General features: G+C 34.5%; 1 protein-coding gene and 2 long non-coding RNA genes across 4 annotated transcripts; 1 reads left to right on the forward strand and 2 right to left on the reverse strand.

Annotated features, from left to right (window-relative positions):
- Window positions 1-3,502: 3,502 nt before the first annotated feature.
- LOC146914920 (uncharacterized) lies at window positions 3,503-7,207 on the reverse strand. Its single transcript, XM_085721175.1, has one exon. The coding sequence runs from the start codon at window positions 7,205-7,207 to the stop codon at window positions 3,503-3,505; it is 3,705 nt and encodes a 1,234-aa protein (XP_085577301.1).
- A 4,238-nt stretch (window positions 7,208-11,445) lies between these two features.
- On the reverse strand, window positions 11,446-12,843 carry LOC146914921 (uncharacterized). 2 transcript variants are annotated; one of them, XR_015013192.1, is made up of 4 exons: window positions 12,355-12,843; window positions 12,007-12,102; window positions 11,828-11,916; window positions 11,446-11,672 (listed from the first exon to the last, which is right to left on the reverse strand). It is a non-coding gene; the product is annotated as an uncharacterized LOC146914921 (long non-coding RNA). The 2 variants fall into 2 exon arrangements; XR_015013193.1 differs by lacking the exon at window positions 11,828-11,916 and having other exon boundaries at window positions 12,355-12,452.
- Window positions 12,844-16,806: 3,963 nt separating this feature from the next.
- Window positions 16,807-19,800, forward strand: LOC146914922 (uncharacterized). The gene is made up of 3 exons (XR_015013194.1): window positions 16,807-17,238; window positions 18,349-18,475; window positions 19,567-19,800. It is a non-coding gene; the product is annotated as an uncharacterized LOC146914922 (long non-coding RNA).

Consider the following 19,800-nt stretch of genomic DNA (forward strand, 5'->3'; position numbering starts at 1 on the left):
GTTCCTTAAACTACTACATTTCCTAACTGAAACTTACTGCAAAACCAAAATTTACCTACAACTTGTCACGAATGTAGATCCAAATATATAATTAATTAATTATCCTTGAAGATGCTTTTAGTATGCTTCCATCAATATTGGCAACATATAGTGGACAAGCTACATTCTTACGCGGGGTACTTTCGCAAAAAAATAGCTTATCCACTGTATGTTGCCAATACTGATATTGGTTGTTTTACAAATGACATTATTGTATCACAAGAGTGGCGACGATAAATGTATAAGGGTGATATGTATGTATATATAGAAAAGCAATAGAAGTCTTAAATATTAAATCAATGGAACAAGTCAATTTACAAAACGTAAGCATAATCACAAATTTTCAAGGGAATAATTTAGGTTACCTACTTCTCTCTCTCAATTCCATCCTCTCACTTCCTCAATATGTGCATCACCAGTCCCTTGCAAATATGTTTCCTCTGCCTTTTCCATTCATTGTAATTAGTTTTCATACAAATAAAAAAAACACTCTTTCAATAAAAAATAAAAGTATATCTTTGACATTCTTAAGGACCAAATAAATATTCGTAAGGACCAAATTAATATTTCTTTCATAAATATAATGCAATGTGTGGTATGTTTTATGTTAGCTTTTCATTTGTAGTAAAAAATATATTAAATTTAACTAATAAGTATTATTGAAAAAATATAATGCACTTGAAGAATTCTTTTCAGAAATCTTGGTGCCCAACAAAATGATAATGACCTTACTAACCTATAATGCACCTGTACAAATATAATGCACTTGAAGAATTCTAAAAGGAAATTAATTGAAAATAATTTTATTTAATTTTTGGTTTCTCTTCTTTCTTGACTTATTCTTCTCGAGCTTAATCCTTAAGAAATGCCCATGTGTGTTGGTTGTTCGACAATCCCTATCTTTAGTCCCTAATCCCATGCAGTCAAATCCTATTTTTATGTTGGACCTCCACTATTCATTGCACATAGTATACAAATATACTCTCTCAGTTACATATAAGGCAGCTCCTTAGCATAGTGACTATGTACTACCACTGCTATTCTGTAATCTATATTATTCTAGAGGTCTTGTGAATTGATGTTAGAGATGCTGATCGAGTTATATCCGTGGTCAATTTTGCATTCAAGAATTTTACTACCGATAAGTTTATCTATTCTCTATTTATATTTGCTCTCATTAATAGTTATTTGATGCTTATAATTTTATGTTGTTTTTGAATATGAGATAATTCCATGACCATTTTTTTTTTTGGAAGAAGAATTCTATTACTAATTATACCACAAAAACTATTTACAAGTTTTTTTTTTTTTTTTAAGGAAACTATTTACCAAGTTGTTAATCTTTATTGTGACTAAAATTCTAGGGACGCCTGTGTTTATTTTTATTCCAGATCCACAACAATCTCTCAATATAAAACTAGAATCAACCATAAGAGAATTGATGGTGGAACATGTTTTCATGAGAATCTAACTAAAAGTTTTGGGATTTGTGAAATACTGTATTTAATCATTACACTTTTTTTAAGAAGAGATTTTGATAGAGATTTCTATTCCTAAGACTGATAAATTAAAAGAAGGCTGTAAATTCTGCTAAGTTTTCACAAAAAATATAAGAACAAGTAAAATATCATTTCAGATTCTCCATAGTCTAGGGTTTGGCTACAAGCCCATATATATAGTGCAGAGATAGAAACTGAAATTACAGAACTGTCCTTACTTAGTCATCAAGTGACTTTAGGGAAAACAAAAATAACTAAGCCCAAAAAAGAAAAGGAGGCCCAAATAACAAACACTACTTAGTAATGAAATCCTTGAGCCAGAAGGGTTTCTTGATTGTCCTGAGTCGGTCCATAACAATACTCCCGGGCCCAAGAGGAACCTTGTCCTCAAGGTTCAGTTTTTGTGAAGGGGATCCGGCCCAATAGCTTGTAGGGACAGCAGTCAAAGGAGCATGGCTGGAAGGAGGGTCAGACGCGTGGGAACGCGTGGGAGAGTGGTTGGAGGGCGCGTGTGGACGCGTGTGTGACGCAGTGATGGGTTGGAAAACATTGGGTAATGGTTTGGTCTGTAGTGGGACAGTTGTTGCCTTTTGGTTGGAGGTAGGTGTGGGCACATTTTTTGATTGAGAAAGGAGTGGCTGAGATTGTGTATTGAGATGTGAGGAGACTGTTGCCCATGTGACTTGTTCAACGGATCCTTTGGAAGAATTAATTGAATTTAATTGTTGTGTAGTGGGTACAGCTGTAGGGGGTCCATGTACTGATGAGGTCATGGGAAAAGTGCTTTTGGAACGTTTTTCCTTCCCTAAGTTCCCATCCGACGGTCCTTTTGAAATCAATGGTGTAGATGGGCCTTTGTAAACTGAAGGAGATTTAAGACTAGGATTTGGAGACAGAGGGGGACTTAGATTTGTTTTTGTACTCTCCTCTGAGAATGCTCCCAACTTAGAAATTTTCTTCTCTCCCGCATCAACTTGCTCTTCCCTTTTTCTTAACTTAAAAAACTCTCTGTCTTCTTCCTGCTTATTGTTTGCAACGCCTTCTTCAGACATGAAGGAAGAGATGTCTGTTGGTAGGGGTTTGTAGTGTCCAAGAGGATTATCACCATGATATTTCCTTAGCAAAGATACATGAAAAACAGGATGGATCCGAGACTAAGGAGGTAGATCTAGCTCATATGCGACCGCACCAATACGACGGAGGATCTGGAAAGGCCCAAAGTAACGTTTTGCCAACTTTTGAGATGTTCTTCTCTGCACCGTTTGTTGACGGTATGGTCGGAGATGAAGGAGAACCCAGTCACCACATGCAAAGGTACAGTCCTCTCTGTTTTTATTCGCTTGTTCTTGCATGCGCTGTCTGTTTCGTTTCAAGTTACTCTATAAAGTCTTAAGTATTTCCTGTCGTTTTTGCATAGTGGCATCTAAGGATCCGATCTGTGTTGAGCCAGGCGTATAATCAGCTGCAGTTGGTGGTGTTCTTCCATACAGAGCTTGAAAAGGTGTCATTTGGATGGAGGAATGATAAGTGGAGTTGTGCCAGTATTCTGCGAGGTGGAGGAACTTGAACCACTGCTTGGGTTGGTCGCTGGCAAAACATCTTAAATAAGCTTCCAAGCATCTATTCATGACCTCTGTTTGGCCGTCAGTTTCTGGGTGGTAAGCTGTACTGTACCTTAATGTTGTTCCTTGTACTTTGAATAATTCTTTCCAAAATGAACTGAGAAATATTGGATCTCTGTCAGATATGATGGACTTTGGGATTCCATGCAAACGGCAAATTTCTACTGAAAAGCGTGTTGCAAGATCTGAGGCAGAATACTTAGTAGGAAGAGCTAGAAAATGAACAAACTTGGTAAGTCTATCACAAATGACCCAAATTGCTGTATGTCCAAAAGAGTTTGGAAGATGAGTTATAAAATCCATTGTTAGCTCTTCCCATACTTGATTCGGAACAGGAAGTGGTTATAGTAACCCTCTCTTTTTTTTTGTTATGTATTTGTTCTGTTGGCAGGTAGAGCACTTCTTGACAAATAACTTGGTGTCCTTTGAGACGCCAGGCCAGTAGAAAGAAGAGGAGATCCGAGCTAGAGTGGCCTGAGTACCAGAGTGGCCGCTCGTAGGAGTAGAATGATATTCTCGAAGGAAAGCCTGTCTGAGTTCCGGGAGATCAGGCATAAAGAGCCGCTCTTTGAAATAAAGTAAACCATTGTGGAATTTGTACAAGTCATTGCATTGAGTGTCACTTAAGAGCTTCACAACTAATTCTTTCCCTTCTTCGTCTGACTCATAATATTGCTGGAGCCTGTTCAAAACTGCTGGTACTGGAGATGATATGGCAAGAAGTAGCGTTGGTTCGTCGACAAACTTGCGGCTGAGTGCATCGGCAACTTGATTCGACTTTCCAGGTTTGTAGAAAATCTCGAAACTGAATCCTTGTAGTTTTGTTGCCCATTTTTGCTGTTCTGGTGTTTGGATCTTTTGGGTCAGCAGATTCTTTAAACTCCTTTGGTCTGTATAAATATGATAATGTTGACCAATAAGATATTGCCTCCATTTTTTGACAGCTTCGGTGACTGCGTACATTTCACGGTCATAGACGGAAGCAGCTTGCATCCCGGGACACATCTTTTTGCAGAAGAATGCTAGAGGCTGGCTGTCTTGTCGTAAAACGGCGCAAATAGCGACTGAAGATGCATCTGTTTCGACAACAAAGGTCTTGGAGAAATCTGGCAGTCCAAGAAGTGGCAACTCTGAAATTTTTGATTTTAATTCTGTAAATGCCTCTGTGGCCTCTGTACTCCATGTAAATTTAGTGGAACGTAACAAATCGGTGAGAGGAGCGGCGAGAGTGGCGTAATGGCGAATAAATCGCCGATAAAACCCCGTGAGACCGAGAAATCCTCGAAGGGCCGTGAGTGAACGAGGTTCTGGCCAGTCAACGACCGCTTGAATCTTCTCTGGATCTGGTGTGACACCCTTTGAGGAAATAACATGACCCAAATAGTTAATAGTATCAACAGGAAAAACACACTTAGATAACTTCGCAACAAATTGATTTGAATTCAGTAATTCTAAAACAAGGCGAACATGAGTTAAATGGTCTGAAAAAATTTTGCTAAAAATTAGAATGTCATCAAAGAAAACTAAAACAAACCGCCGCAAGTAGGGTCGTAACATGTCATTCATTGCGGACTGAAATGTAGATGGGGCATTAGATAAGCCAAAAGGCATAACAAGAAATTCGTAATGCCCATCAAAAGTGCGAAAAGCTGTTTTATGAGTGTCTTCTGTGATAACTCGAATCTGATGATAACCTGAACGTAAATCAATTTTTGTGAAAACAGTTGCAGAACCCAGTTCATCTAATAACTCATCAATAGTCGGAATAGGAAATCTATCCTTGATAGTGACAGCGTTGAGGGCGCGATAATCAACACAAAAGCGCCAAGTACCATCTTTTTTTCGTACCAATAGCACAGGTGAAGAGAAAGGGCTGTTGCTGGGCATAATTATGCCCTCTTTCAGCATGTCCTGAATGAGGCTAGACATTGCTTCTTTTTGTGAATGAGGGTAACGGTAAGGTTTCACATTAACAGGGGTGGTGTTGGGTAACAAGGGAATATGATGATCCTGAGGTCTTGGTGGGTGTAGGCCATGTGGTTCCTGGAAAACTGCTGGATAATCATTCAAAAGAGATTGTATTTCGGGTGGCCAAGGTTGTGGTTTGGGTTGGGTGGGTGTGGGATCAATTTCTTGTATGGTTAGGAGGTGCATTGAGGAAATAGAGTCTGTGTGGAGTAATTGAAAAAACTGGTGGAAAGTAGTGTTTGAGGGTGTGTTAGAGGTCTCAGCCTGTAGTGTAAGGGGGGAATTGTTGTGGGTAATAGTGATTGTACGGGTAGAAAAATCAGCTTGTATAGGGCCCAACGTTTCTAGCCATTCCAAGCCAAGGACAGCATCTGCCCCTTGGATTGATCGGAGATAGAATGGAATTGTAAAACACTGGTTTTGTAGAATGAGGGGAACCTTTGGACACATCTTGGAACAATGGATATGGGAGCCGTTTCCCACCATTACTGAAAAATTTGGGCAGGGGGCTGTTTGCAGCTTTAGGTGGTTGGAAATTCGTGGTTGTAAAATGTTGCGGTTGCACCCGGTGTCGATAAGCACTGTGACACACAGTTCGCCTATCATTCCTTTAAAACGAAGTATTTTTGGCGATGGTTTTCCATGTAGAGCTTGTGGGGATAGGTGAAAGTAGAGTTCCTCCGTTGGCAATTCTGGGTCGTCAGTTGTGTCGTCATTAGTAGTGTCCTCCAGCTCATCATCTAACAGCAACAAAAATTTGCCAACAGCACATTTGTGTCCAGCGATGTAATTCTCATCGCAATTGTAGCAAAGTCCCTGAGTGCGTCTCTCTTGCATTTGGCTTGCTGATATTCGTTTGATGGGTAAATTAGTGGGTGTGGGTGGTTGGGGTAGTGGAAGAGATGTAGGGCTGGGCTTTTGTGGTAGGGTGGGAGGGTTTGTAGTGGTACGAGAGGGTGTAGGGGTGGTGGTATTTGGTGTGAAGTTCTTAAAATATTTGGGCTTTGACTCTTTTTGTTTGGCTTCAAGTAGTTTGGATAAACCAATGGCTTGGGAGATTATGGTAGGTTTTAGGACAGCCATCTCATTTCGGATTTCCGGAATCAGGCCCGAAATGTAGCAATTTAGAATGGCTTCAGCTGAAAGCCCTAAAACGCGGTTACACAGTTTTTTGAATTTGGCCCGGTAATCGGCAACACTGCCCTGTTGGCGTATCTTAAACAACTCAGCCTGGTGGTTTTCGTAGGTTGAAGGACCAAAACGTAGTTCTAGGTGTCTGGTAAAGGCGGGCCAATCTGTGAGCTGTTTGTTATCATACATCCATTTATACCAACTTAGAGCTTCCCCTTTCATATAAAAACTCACCAATGAAAGTTTTTGGTCAGCTGGTATTTGATAAAATTGAAAAAACTGTTCGGCTTGAAATAACCAATCAAGTGGTTCAGTTCCATCAAAAACAAGCAAATCTAGCTTCGGTTTTCGTTGTTGGGTTGAGGGGTTTTGCGCGGCGATGGTGTGGGATGGATATGGGGTAAAACCGGTTGGATTGTAATTTTGTGAATTGTTAAAATATGGGATAGTTGGGTTAGTTTGGAATGACGTAGAGTAGAGAGGTGATGTAAAGGGCTGGGTTTGGCTCATGTATTGAAGGGATGGGTTGTAGATATTGAAATTTGGAGAATGGGTTAGCCTTGGGAGTGGTATGTATGGTGCTGTTATGTGTGAAGCTGTGGTGTGTGGTGTGGATCGGCCATAGGTCAGATCTGGTGTGTGTGGCATGGTGGGTGAGACAAATGTTGTCGAAACCATGTGTGAGTGTTCCAATCCTAGGGATCTAGGTGGAGGAGTATTACCTGAGGAAGACGCGTGGTTCTGCTGCGATTGCAAGCTGATAGCAGCAATTTGTTCCTTTAAGCCATTCATCATGGTGGTGAGAGACTCTTGCCCAGCTGCCATAGCGGTTTGCAGCGACTCATGCCTGGTATCTTGCATAATCTGTTGATTTTCAATCTGTGATTGTAAAGCACCCAGCTGCAAATTGACTTCATCCAGATCTTTATTTGCAGGTTTGGGAGGCATTGAAGTGATAAATGAAAGCACCAATTGATAGAGATTTCTATTCCTAAGACTGATAAATTAAAAGAAGGCTGTAAATTCTGCTAAGTTTTCACAAAAAAGATAAGAACAAGTAAAATATCATTTCAGATTCTCCATAGTCTAGGGTTTGGCTACAAGCCCATATATATAGTGCAGAGATAGAAACTGAAATTACAGAACTGTCCTTACTTAGTCATCAAGTGACTTTAGGGGAAACAAAAATAACTAAGCCCAAAAAAGAAAAGGAGGCCCAAATAACAAACACTACTTAGTAATGAAATCCTTGAGCCAGAAGGGTTTCTTGATTGTCCTGAGTCGGTCCATAACAGATTTAATCATTAAATTGATCTACTTTGGTTTGATACTCGTTAATTTGATCATATGAGACTTTATGTTACTGATTTACTATTTGAATCTATGTGGAATATTTTGCAGCTAATATATTTTGAACTGAAGTGTAAGTTTATTATCTTTTTTCAAAGAGAAATACACACTTGGTTTCATATATACTCAATTGATTATTTAGTTGTGGTGCTCTTAGACATGCACACAATAACTAAATAATGAGAGTCTTGTGTTTAGAATCAAGATTAAAATTGTGAACCAGTGGACTACAAACTATCTTGACCTAAAATTGAATTGAGATGCAAGGACAGTTGAAAATTCGCATGATAATTATAATGTTTCGGAAACTTTAATGGTATATCTTCCTGTAAATTTTATTTGTGATCTTTTTTTGGCATTATGAATAACTCAATGATCTGCAAAATAAAATAAGGAAAAGTCAGTTCATCAAAATAGAGAAAATGTTGCTACAACCGACATTTTCAAGATTATGGTTGAATCTTGACAATGTAGGGTGTAGTAACAACATTTTCTTTGTATTGATGAATTAATTTTTCCTTTTTGTATTTTGCAGATTTCTGAGTTGTTCATGACGTCAAAAGATAATGACAAATATAGATTTTACTGGAAGATCTTTAACTATAGTATAGGCTGTGTTATAATTGTCATACGAATTATCAACAAATTTAATGGACTTTGATATCTTTATTTCACACCTCTTTGTAATGTAATGGTAGCAGAGTGGTGGTTTTGGTGTTATATGGGCCTTGACATTTTAATTGTTTCAAACTTTGTATACTTGTTATAGGTACCTGTATTCCAAGAGTGGCAGTAGTGGTATGGATTCTGCTCTGAAATGGTTGACAGTTAGAGCAGCAGAACTTGTTCATGTTCACTTCTTCTACTAGGTCTAGAATAAATGTAGAAATCTTCACACTTGGGTCAATAAGCTTTTTATATAACCATTGATCTATTATAAAATAAATGTGGATTATTATTATTAATATCATTAACTATTTGCATGCAGGTAACAAAAAGATTCGTCTATATAAGTTATGTCGCAGTGTTGAAATAATATTGGGAAAGCCGTCAAATTGAAGTAAATAGGTGTCATTCTTTAAGTATGAACATAAAACAACAACCATTTGTTTTTTCCATCAAGTAGGATCGGCAATATGGATCAAACGATACCTTTTAACCATTCTTCTGTTTTTTTTTTTGGTATTTTTAATATATTTTAATATAATTTAAACTAATCTTGGCTTAAAAGAATATACAGTTTGGTATTTTCTGTGTTTTAAATAGAATATACTACTTTACTGCAGCAAAAGAAGTAATAATAAAGATGAATGCGACAACAAAGTCCTCATTATTTTTATGAGAGGAAGATTGATTTTTTGAAATAAACCTTGAGTGGTTGATCCAACGGTTAGAAACTACCAGTGAAGTTGTTCTTACCGCTGCAGCACTCTGAATTGTTATTCTCCCTCCAAGAGCTTTCACCTCGATCAGGTGAGAATTTGTACTTATTACCTCGATCAGGTAATTATCCTCTGACTATTTGTTGCAATCCTAAGATAATAAAATCTTTTATTTCAGGAATTATTGACATGGCTTTATCTTGTGGGAGGCCAAAGAGGCTAGCTGGAAATTGGACAGAAGACAACAAAAAGCTCATGCCAAAACACAGCATGCTAGAAACCAACGATCCTTTTATCCTAACGCACAATCTATCGGATTCCACCTTTAACATGGAACAAACACACAAGTGGCCAAACACACATACTGAGTGAACTCTGTAAGTCATTAGGCATTGGTTAATGACTCTTTACTCCATCTTTTAGTTTGCTTTCTACATTAGGCATCCTGTTATTGATCTTTGAAACTAATAATTTATTTGCTTTCTAACTTATTGATCTATAATGTTAAAGCATCATGTCCTAGATTTCTTTAACAGAATCCACATTATCCTAAGTTGCATACTATGATCTAAACTCCCACCATATATCAAGTTTACCTTCTTTGGCTTTTTTATTAAATTGTTGGCTTTTATGGTTTTACTTTGCCAATTTTATAAATCAATACCTCTGATTTTAAAACTTAAAGAAATACAAAGAATTGTCAAATCTTTCTAATTTTCCACCATTGTCAAATGTTAAGTCTTTTCGAAAAAGAAATGAGACAGAAAAACACCAACTAAGCACATAATATACATACATGTATAGTCTTTCACTTTCATTTTCTCGCCTCCAAGTACATGAGTTTCTGTTCGTTCCAAAACAATCTCTCGTTATTCGTAGTCTCAGATTGAGATTACAGGAGCCTAAAATAAGATATCTAATTTCCATCGAAAAAAGTTATTTTATTTTATTACATTTGCGTGATCTTACCAGCCACTCACACCAGCAGATCAACAATGTCATTAGCGTTAAAAAGGCTCCACATTGATATGCCACATAAAGTGCACCAGCCCACTAACTAAATTGTAAGGATTATTATGTTTTTACCTGTATTTTAAAATTATTCAAATAATTTCTTTTGGGTGATCTATTTACTAATAAACATGTTAATCTATTTCTATTTATTTTTTGCAGGCCCAGAGATTTAAATACAGATTCATTTGATAAGAGAAATACATGTGATATTTCCGGATCGTCTTATTTTTTGGTAGCACCTGCTCCAAACTGTTCAGATGATCGGAGGAATGAGTGGGGAAATTTTCTTGTTTTTTCCGTACAAAATGATAGGGTATGAAATTTTTATTTTTCCTTCCTATCTTTGTTATGTAGGGTGATCGAATTGGTCCGTCTATACGAAGAACATTGTAACGCCCATATTAAACGTGTCTAGAATATTTAACATGTGCGTTATAACTGATACTGGATACATTAATAATACAATACGAAAGCAAAATAAGTTGAGATTCAGATACATAAGTCGTCTCAAGTCACATATATTACATTATTTATACATGGTAAGTCGAATGAAACAAGTACGACAAGGTTGATTACAACACACACACACACACATATATATATATATATACATAACATAACATCAACTAAGGGTCATAAGAGCTAAATCCAACAAAGCACGATCAATCCGAAGCCTTCTCCTTACCTTTGCCTCGAGCAACCTATGAACGTTAACAAATGAAGGGATGGGTTGAGACATAAAGTCTCGGTGAGTTCTACCTAAGTCCTAGGCTAGAGGTAACCTCGGGGAAACCTACGGTTACCACGTGTCTACAACACAACCGAATGGTTGATTGTACGTGAGTCAACTCATTCATACCTAAGACGATTGTGCAAGCCTAAACCGTCGTCACTTGTAGCTAAACTTGTATCATGTCGTATATCATGTCATTTCTTGTCATAAACATAGCATATCATCACTACTACAAAAATGGGCTTATATAGCGCTTTTTTTTGGCTTTAGGTAGCGCTTTTGAAGCGCTATTGTAAATGGCGATGGTAAAGGTAATATAGCGCTTTTTTTCCGTATAAAGCGCTAGCTATAGCAGGGTTTATATAGCGCTTTATGTCAAAAAGTGCTAGCAAAGGTTCTCCTTAGATAGCGCTTTCAAAAATAAACGTCATCTAAGACAAGTTTAAAAACAGTGTTTTTGTTTAAAAAGCGCTAGGAAAAGCATTTATTTTATTTTATTTTTGTCAAAAAAAAATTCCTTTCCAGATAGCGTTTTTTTTATTTTTTTTTGATCAAGATAGTGTTTTTTTATTAATTTAAAGTAATATATATATATATATATATATATATATATATATATATATAAAGTCTGAAATTTAAAGGGAAATGTATATAATTTAGGCACATTATAATTGAGACTATTATTTATCAAATAAAACATAACCATATCATAAAAAATGTATGTATATATATAGCATAAAAGTCAGAAATGTTTAGCCTCTAATATGGTAACATGGATATCTCTAAGAGTTACAACTAATTAGTTGACATAAAGATCAAAATCTTCTATGGTATCATGCAGTCTTCATCTATCTTCTTGGTCTTCTCAACATTTTTATCCAAAACAAGCATGCAAATCATCATTCATTTCCAAATTTCGTTCACTCTCCTCCACCTGAATATATACCAGAAAACGCCATTAAGCAATAACGCTATATTATATTAGAGATAAATTCAAAGTACTACTGATCATGAGTACAAATTAAAGCAAGATTATAAATTAAAACAACTACCACTTCTAGCAAATATATTTAGAAACATTAAACTCACCTTATTATAAAAAAAAAATCATATAACTTTTAGGCTGATCATGAACCGACACCATTCTTCTTAGATTTCTATTAGAAACCATCAATGTACTGTATATATTATAACATTAAAAATAACCATGTTACTTACTAAACTTAATTATACATAGATATTATACTTTAATATAAAAAAAAACATACCAACTTTGGAATCTCATTCAGTTTTGAAATGAGAATATCTTTCATAAACCTCATCACAAAGTACCCGACATCTATACCATTTTCTTGGCGAGGACACTACAAAAAATAAAATAATAAGTAATTGTATAAGTTAGTTTATTTGGTATGCCATGTAGAAGTCACGATGGATGGATAATTATTCATCAAACAAAAATTTTGAATTTTCGATTGTCAAATTCATCCTAATCACTAACAGTGCAGTCTTAAATTTAGTTTGAACCTTGAAAACCTAAAATATCCAGATGAAAATATGAAAAAATTAAAGAATATTTGAGTTAAATTGAGGTAAGGAAAGAATGAAGATGGTACCTGAGATGAAGAATTGAGTATTGAAAAAGATGTAACCGGATGACGTCAGCGACGATATGATGCACCGCAATTAAGAGTGAGATAGAGGTGGTTGTTCTGGAATGAATCAAAAGAGACGGTTATGGTTTTGGAATAGATCGAAGGAGTCGAGTGATGGTGATGAATGAATTGATAGATATAGGTGGTTGGTGATGAATGAATCGATAGAGGTGGTGGTTTTGGACTGAATTGCCTGCACACGATCTAATGAAAGTTTTGAGTAAAGTAGTTTTGGGTTATGTTATTAATTGATTTAAAAAATACGTTTAATGAAAATTATGTTATAGTTTTTATTTTATCTTTAGGATGCATTAAAATAGGGATTTCCATTAAAATTGGGATTCTTTGTTACTTTTGAGTATATAACAAAAAGAAGTTACGTTTTGTTGTTAGTGTATAAAGCGTTTTTTTTTGTGTAACAAAAAAAAAAGCATTTCTTTTCAAATATAAATAAAAAACAAAAAACGCAAACTTCATGAAAATTATGTTATAGTTTTTATTTTATCTTTAGGATGCATTAAAATAGGGATTTCCATTAAAATTGGGATTCTTTTTTACTTTTGAGTATATAACAAAAAGAAGTTACGCTTTGTTGTTAGTGTATAAAGCATTTTTTTTCAAATATAAATAAAAAAACAAAAAACGCAACCTGCAAAGTAGGATTTATGGAAAAGTAGGATTTAGTGGGACCAGGACATTTGATTTGTTTTTTTTAGTTTGGATTTGTTTTTTGGGAAAAAAGTTTAGATTTGTTTTTTTTTTTTAAAAGTTTAGATTTAGTTTGTTATATATATGATAAAAGAATTAAAAAAGGTTTGTACCAATTTTTTTTTTTAAAAAAAAGGTGTGCTTTGTTACTGCAATCCATTTTTCATTTTTTGTTTGAAAGATGCAATCCATTTTTCATAAAAATTCAAAAAATATTTGAAATATGCTATGCAGGGGATCGAACAGGGGACCTGTTAGTTAATGTACATTAAATCAGTTAATAAAATGGCGCTTTTTTTAACCTATAAGCGCTATCTTTCTCAAGCATACAATCGCACTTTTTTTAACCTATAAACGCTATTTAAGGTTGATTTATATATAGCGCTTTTCATAAAAAGTGCCATATACGATTAATCATATTTTTTATTTAAATAACTGTTATTTTTATTTAACCTATACTGACGCTTTCAATACAAAGCGCTATATATACTTAAAATGATAGATAGAGCTTTTTCAAAAAAGCGCTAGCTAAGACCTCCGTGTTTTAATTTATAGCGCTTTAGTGTTAAAAGCGCTATTTATGAGGCGCTATATTTTCCCAAATTTGTAGTAGTGCATGGTGTATCCAACAATTATCTGAGTTGATTTTACGGAGTGTATCGGGTGGAGTAACCCCGAGTACAATCCCTTACATGACCGATGAATTCCTAGCTAAGATACATCAGACTCCTCTTAATGTCGTCCGGGCCTACCTTGCGGAGCATGTCCCGTTCCCCTGATGTGAACCCCTTGAAATCCCTCTGACATGGATCACAAGAGACACGACATATCATACATAAACATGGTCATATACATATCATATTCATAATACCCTTTAGAGGCGTGCTATCTTACATATTCTCGACTACCTAAGTCGAGGTTCTAGAGTTCACATGCTTAGGTTTATTGCTACCCGATCATGTTCGTGTATAAACTCTCATAAGCCATTCTCATTGTATATGTTAAGATTATCCATGATTTTCATTTTCAAGAATCGTTCGATGTAATGTGCATTGATTAGATGATGTTTAGGGGTTTTTAGGTTGGAAAACATTGCGAGAAAAAAATGCCTCGGACGGCACTACAGGCCCCAAGACGAGCCAACAAGCCAAATGGAAAGCTGGGAGGTCAGTCCCAACTCGCCATGTTAAAGGGGAGAGGAAGCTCATGAGATTACAAACCGGAATACCAAGCATACAATTGTTGCCTACTTAAAACAAACACCATTTGAAACAGATAATCATGAGCTGTATAAGCACTAAACAATGAATCTTATATTTCAAATCAGATAATGATGAAAGAATTAGACAAGGCTTAAACATACATGGAATAAACAGATCGTTGGGAACATTGAAAAAAGTTAAATGGAATCTCATCTCTTACGAGCTTATATTTCAAATGAAATATTGGTAAGAGCAGTTAAATATACAATATATAAAGTGAAATAGAAGTATCCTTGTTCACGAGGCTTACCTCAATGTGTGGTTTGGGAACTTATGAAAGTGCATACATGACAAAGACACTAATACGTCGACCAGAGTAAAATAAAATAAAAAATTAACCCACTTTGGTTGGTCTGGTGGTATTCACTTGGGACTGGGAGTGTGCTCCTCCTCGATGACTCATATAACCTAGACAGTATATATGTATGCTAAAGTTGACATGAGGGTAGCTCGTGTGTGTCTAGATCTTTACTATGATTCAACTAAATGTTGTGATCTGAATTGACTTTTAGTAATCTTTATCAATGGATTATGTAAAATGGGACAGACATGAGAGCAGCTCGTGTGTGTCCTGTTATAAATAACCCATTCATCAAGCTATCATAGCTAACTTGGCTATACTTAAATCCATGGTATACCACTTTGTCATGAAAGTGCAGATCTTCCTCAACCTCATCATTAATAGACCTTTCATAAGATGACAACATCTGGCAAATTCGATTTGTTGAAAAAGGTGAATATCAATGTGGTAAAGCAGATGGATCAAGAGAACAACAAATCTTGTTAAATTGGATGATGGATGGGAAAATATGGATCATCAGAATTAGAGGAGAAGAGGTCTGAAAGTATGGATCGTTTGTTTTGTGTTCCTTATCATTCAGAAAGGGCTCTCCTGCTGGCAGTATTCGACTTCTTATAAGCTTTGTTGCCGGTTATTTTGTTGATTGTATTATTTTTTCACCAGAAGAAACTACTTCCTTATTCTGAATGATATTGTAACTTTTTTTGGACTTGAGTGGCTTTGATCAATGCGCATACTTTGTTTGATAGATCGCCAAGTAATTTTCTTACCTCAAACATTAAGAATTACCGCATTTTTTAAACATAAAACTATTACTGAATTCACTACTAGAAAACACGCCATCAGTGACTGATTTAGCGACCCAAATAATTTAGTCACTGTTAAGACCGAATCAGAGACTGAATATTTTGTTTTATAACCAAATTTTCTTGAGTCACTAAATTAGTCGCAAATTATTTTAGAGACCGATTTGGTGATGGATAAATCAGTCACTAATGGGTTTGGTAATTCCAAAATCTATACTTTTATTTTATTCTTTTTTGCAGCTTTATTAAATAATAAAATTAAACTTTTCTCACTCACAATTTCATCCTATTCTGGGTGTATTGGATTAGAATTTTAAAAGACTATTTTAATAAAAAAAGTCTTTAAGATTTTAAAAGACTGTGTGAGATTATATTGATTCTGTGAGATTTTAAAAGACTTTTTATGTAAAAGACTTTATACACTCAAGATTTTAATGGATTTATCACATTGACTTTTAAGGATTTCAAAGGATTTTATGGGATTTTAAAATTTTAAAGGATTCAATGAATTTTAGGGAAAAAAAGAACAAACTTACAAGTGTGAATGATAAAAATAATGAACAAATAAATTCTAGCGTTTGAATAAAGAAAAATAAAACCAATAAAAAATTCTTTTACTATTGATTTTAAAATTTTAAGGATTTTATGGATTTTATAAGATTTTAAGGGACTAAAAAACACTCTTAACACATTATTCTCCATACACATTTTTTATTTGTTAAAAATGTTATTCCCACAAAATTCAATTGTACATATTTAAAATTATGACAGCTCTTACAAATCTTTCAAAAAAAAAAATATTGTGTCAGCCCTCATTTTGTGTTTGAAATTAGAGAAGTCGTTTGAGTTTTTCTAAGAGAGGTGAGAGAGAGAGAAGAGAGGAGGGAGAGAGAGAGAGAGAGAGAATGGAGAGATAGAGAGACGAAGAGAGAAAGGAGAGAGGGGGGAGGGGAGAGAGAGAAGGGAGAAGAAAGAGATAGTAACTTTTAAATGAAAAACAATCCCAAGAAATCTCATCTTTTCATAAAAGACTTTTTCTTGTTAAAATTACACTACAAAATTCCACAAAATCCATCAAAATCCAATTTATTAAACAATCCTTCGAAATTTGAATGATTTTGAATACCATGAGACTTTTTTTAAGTGATGAAAAGTCTTGATTGAATACCTCAAGACTTTTTTAAAATGACAAAGAGTCTTGATTGAATACCACAAGACTTTTTTAAGTTGCAAAAAGTCTTGATTGAATACCACAAGACTTTTTCATAATTAAAAAGTCTTTTAAAATCCCATAGAATCCTAATCTAATACATCCCCCTAAATTTTCAGGAAACAAAACTCACAGATCTAAACCCTCACTGAGAACCTTTCCAATTCTTTCTCAAATCTTCTTGATTCTGAACTCAAAGAACTTAGAACTCTCACTCAGAACCTTCACCATTCAGAATCGTAACCCTAAATCAACAAAAAACCCATATCCTTTCCACCATGAATTTTCTATCGATTCCTTTTCTCCACCATGATTCACGGCCATACAAATCAATATCTGGTTCTGTTTCTCATATACAATATGAATCTGTACTCAGGTAATTTCCCAAAACGTTCTTGATTTAAAAGGTTCAGAATTAGAGGAAATCTTTTTAATGTCTCACAGATCTAAGGTAAAAATTTGATGATGAGTATTTGAGGAAATCTGTCATGGAGTTTGCTTCAAGGAGGGATATGGCTAAGGTTGCTGTTTCCTTGGAATTTGGAGACATAATGATAGGTTCGCTTCCTATCTATGTTTTCTTGAATATTCTGTTAATTATCTATGTTGTTAGAATGATATGTTACTTATCTATGTTTTTAGAATGTTCTATTAAATTCATCTATATAATTAGAATGGTTAATGATTTGGATATAAAGTATTCCCTAAATCAATTATCTATAATCTAGTTTGGAAGTAACGTTTTAAGGTGTTGTGTGTTTGCGACTTTTCAGTGTTGTGTGTTTGGTATTTAAAGTCCAGAATTTTTTTTTTAATTTTTTTTTGAATCAATCATTTTTAATGGTATGAATGTGAATTCATCAGATCTGGGTCATAGATCTCCAATTTTGAAGAAAGTCTTTGATCTCAGTACCAAAGTTTAGGTGAATGAATCATAACTCCACTTTATTCTATGTTATTGTTTTTTAATTTTCAATAAACCACGGCCGAGTCCTCACCGAGCCTTGATATTTTGAACTCTATTCAGCTTGTTGGTATGGTTCTCATAGAAAACCTAAATAAAATGATTCTCAATTGTAAAACTTTAATTGAAAGTGAAAAGGCAAACAAGTTTACATATGCTGTTAATTTTGAATCCACTCTTAAAAAGGAGCTTCAAGTCATTTTCTTGGAGTCTTCCAATAAGTCTTTTAAATTTGATCATTTATGTAGGCCACGAGATAACCAATGTATAATATAGGAGTTACAACTTTTGATATTGTTGCTTTGAATTATAATCTTTTCATTCTCAAAGCTGAACAAATGTTTGTATTATGTTATAATGATGCAGAGGCATAGACATTTTAATGTAGAAACTCGACCATTGAGTAATGAACTCTTCTATAATTCTACTTAAAACTTTTTAGTGTTTAAAATGATTGAAGAAGAGGTGCAGAACAATGAATTAATCTCTTTGTTTAATTTGTACAGTAAAGAAAAGTAACTATGTTAGCTCATGAAATAGAGTAGTGATCTCTTTTGTAATTCTACTGAAACTCTTTGGTTGTTAACACTGTTAAAGTGTGTTTTTGTGAAGTGAATTGAAGCAAACATGAAGATACTGAAGTTATTGTTATTTGAATCATGTGTGTATTGTTTAATTCTGATGTGTGTATTGTACTTTTGTAGGTCATTTCATTCATTCAGCTCATCCTCCTATCTGATTCCCTCCTCTGTTACCACGAGGAGCGGACCATTGGAAAAGGCTAACAACGACTCATTCGCTCACCCTCCCATCTATTAATTGTTGAACTAGGTAATAAGCTAAACATTATTTCGGGCCTTTTTATTCGAGTTTTGAGGCAGATTTTATAGTTTTTTTGTTTTGTTTTTCTTCTTTCTCTGCTAAGTTTTTACATACTTTTCATCTTTGTGAAACTGTTCTATTTTGCAGGCCTTGTATTTTGTGTGCACTGGTTTTTTATTGATTCAATGTGTGTACTGGTTTTTTTTCGTTCAATGTGTTTTACTAGTTTTTGTCAGTTCAAATGTGTCACTAGTTTCAATTGTGGATAGTAACCTTGTTATACCATGTAGCCATTTTAATGAATTAGTCTTTCTTTCAATATAGCATTTGTTATTCCATAAAAAAAACCCTGGCAGTAACCTTTGAATGAGTGAAAGATTTAGCCAATTTATTAGCTATTTTACAAACAAATAGAAGGTGTGTTAATGAATTGTTCATATATATGGTAAAGATACCTTAGTTTTTCTTTATTTTAACCTTTTCTCTTTCTTTGTTAATGTTGAGTTTTCTTGAATAGATCAAATACAAGACAAAATATTACATGTTAACATGTTTTTAATTTACAATCTTTATTTGGTTGGACAAAACATAATGACACTCAACCAAATCCTTTGTAATTGTTTTTTTGCACTCACATTCATTGCAAGGAGGACACTTGGGTTGATAGAAGATTGGAGCATTATGTACTAATATTATTTAATATAGTTCATTGCTTATTGATTTTGCCTAAAATTAATGTGATTCTTTCTAATAATTTATTCTGTTTGGGAGCATTTGAAACTAATATTTTTATGTAGTTCAATGTAGGCTATACGGGGCATAGTCCTTGTAATTGAGCATCTGAGACTAACAATGATATTAATTGTTTTCTTAAAATTTCAACCCAAGCCATATACCAGAGACCTTCAATTTAAACCTTATTTGTGGCTGATGATAGTAAGGATGGGAAAAGAAAGAATTGACTTAGAATTATCATCATGGTTTTTATTATGATGCAAATCAACCTTATTTGTGTTTGTATGTTATATTGTGTCTTTCATATATATATACTAAGTATCTTGAGTGTTATATTATGATGTTATGTTTGTTGATATTAGCAGGTTGTGATCAAGAATAACATTGGAGTTATGGATGCAAGTAATAATATGGGGGGATTCATGCGTTCCAACCATTTAAGAATATGCGGTTCATGGTTTTGGCTTTTCTTCTTTATTTATTGATCAAGTTAGTTTCTCAAGTTTGTGTAATACAAATATACGATAGGCTAAGTCTTATCTAATTGTATATACTGTTTGTAGAGTTTGATACACAAATGTATATTTTGTTATGTATCA

This window comes from Medicago sativa, chromosome 6 (assembly GCF_051527215.1).
Source record: "Medicago sativa cultivar Bolivia chromosome 6, Bolivia_mono, whole genome shotgun sequence".
In the NCBI taxonomy this organism is placed as follows: Eukaryota; Viridiplantae; Streptophyta; class Magnoliopsida; order Fabales; family Fabaceae; genus Medicago; species Medicago sativa.

Excerpts from the sequence above, each read along its gene's own strand:
- LOC146914920 (XM_085721175.1), bottom strand. The coding sequence starts at position 7,207 with ATGCCTCCCAAACCTGCAAATAAAGATCTGGATGAAGTCAATTTGCAG.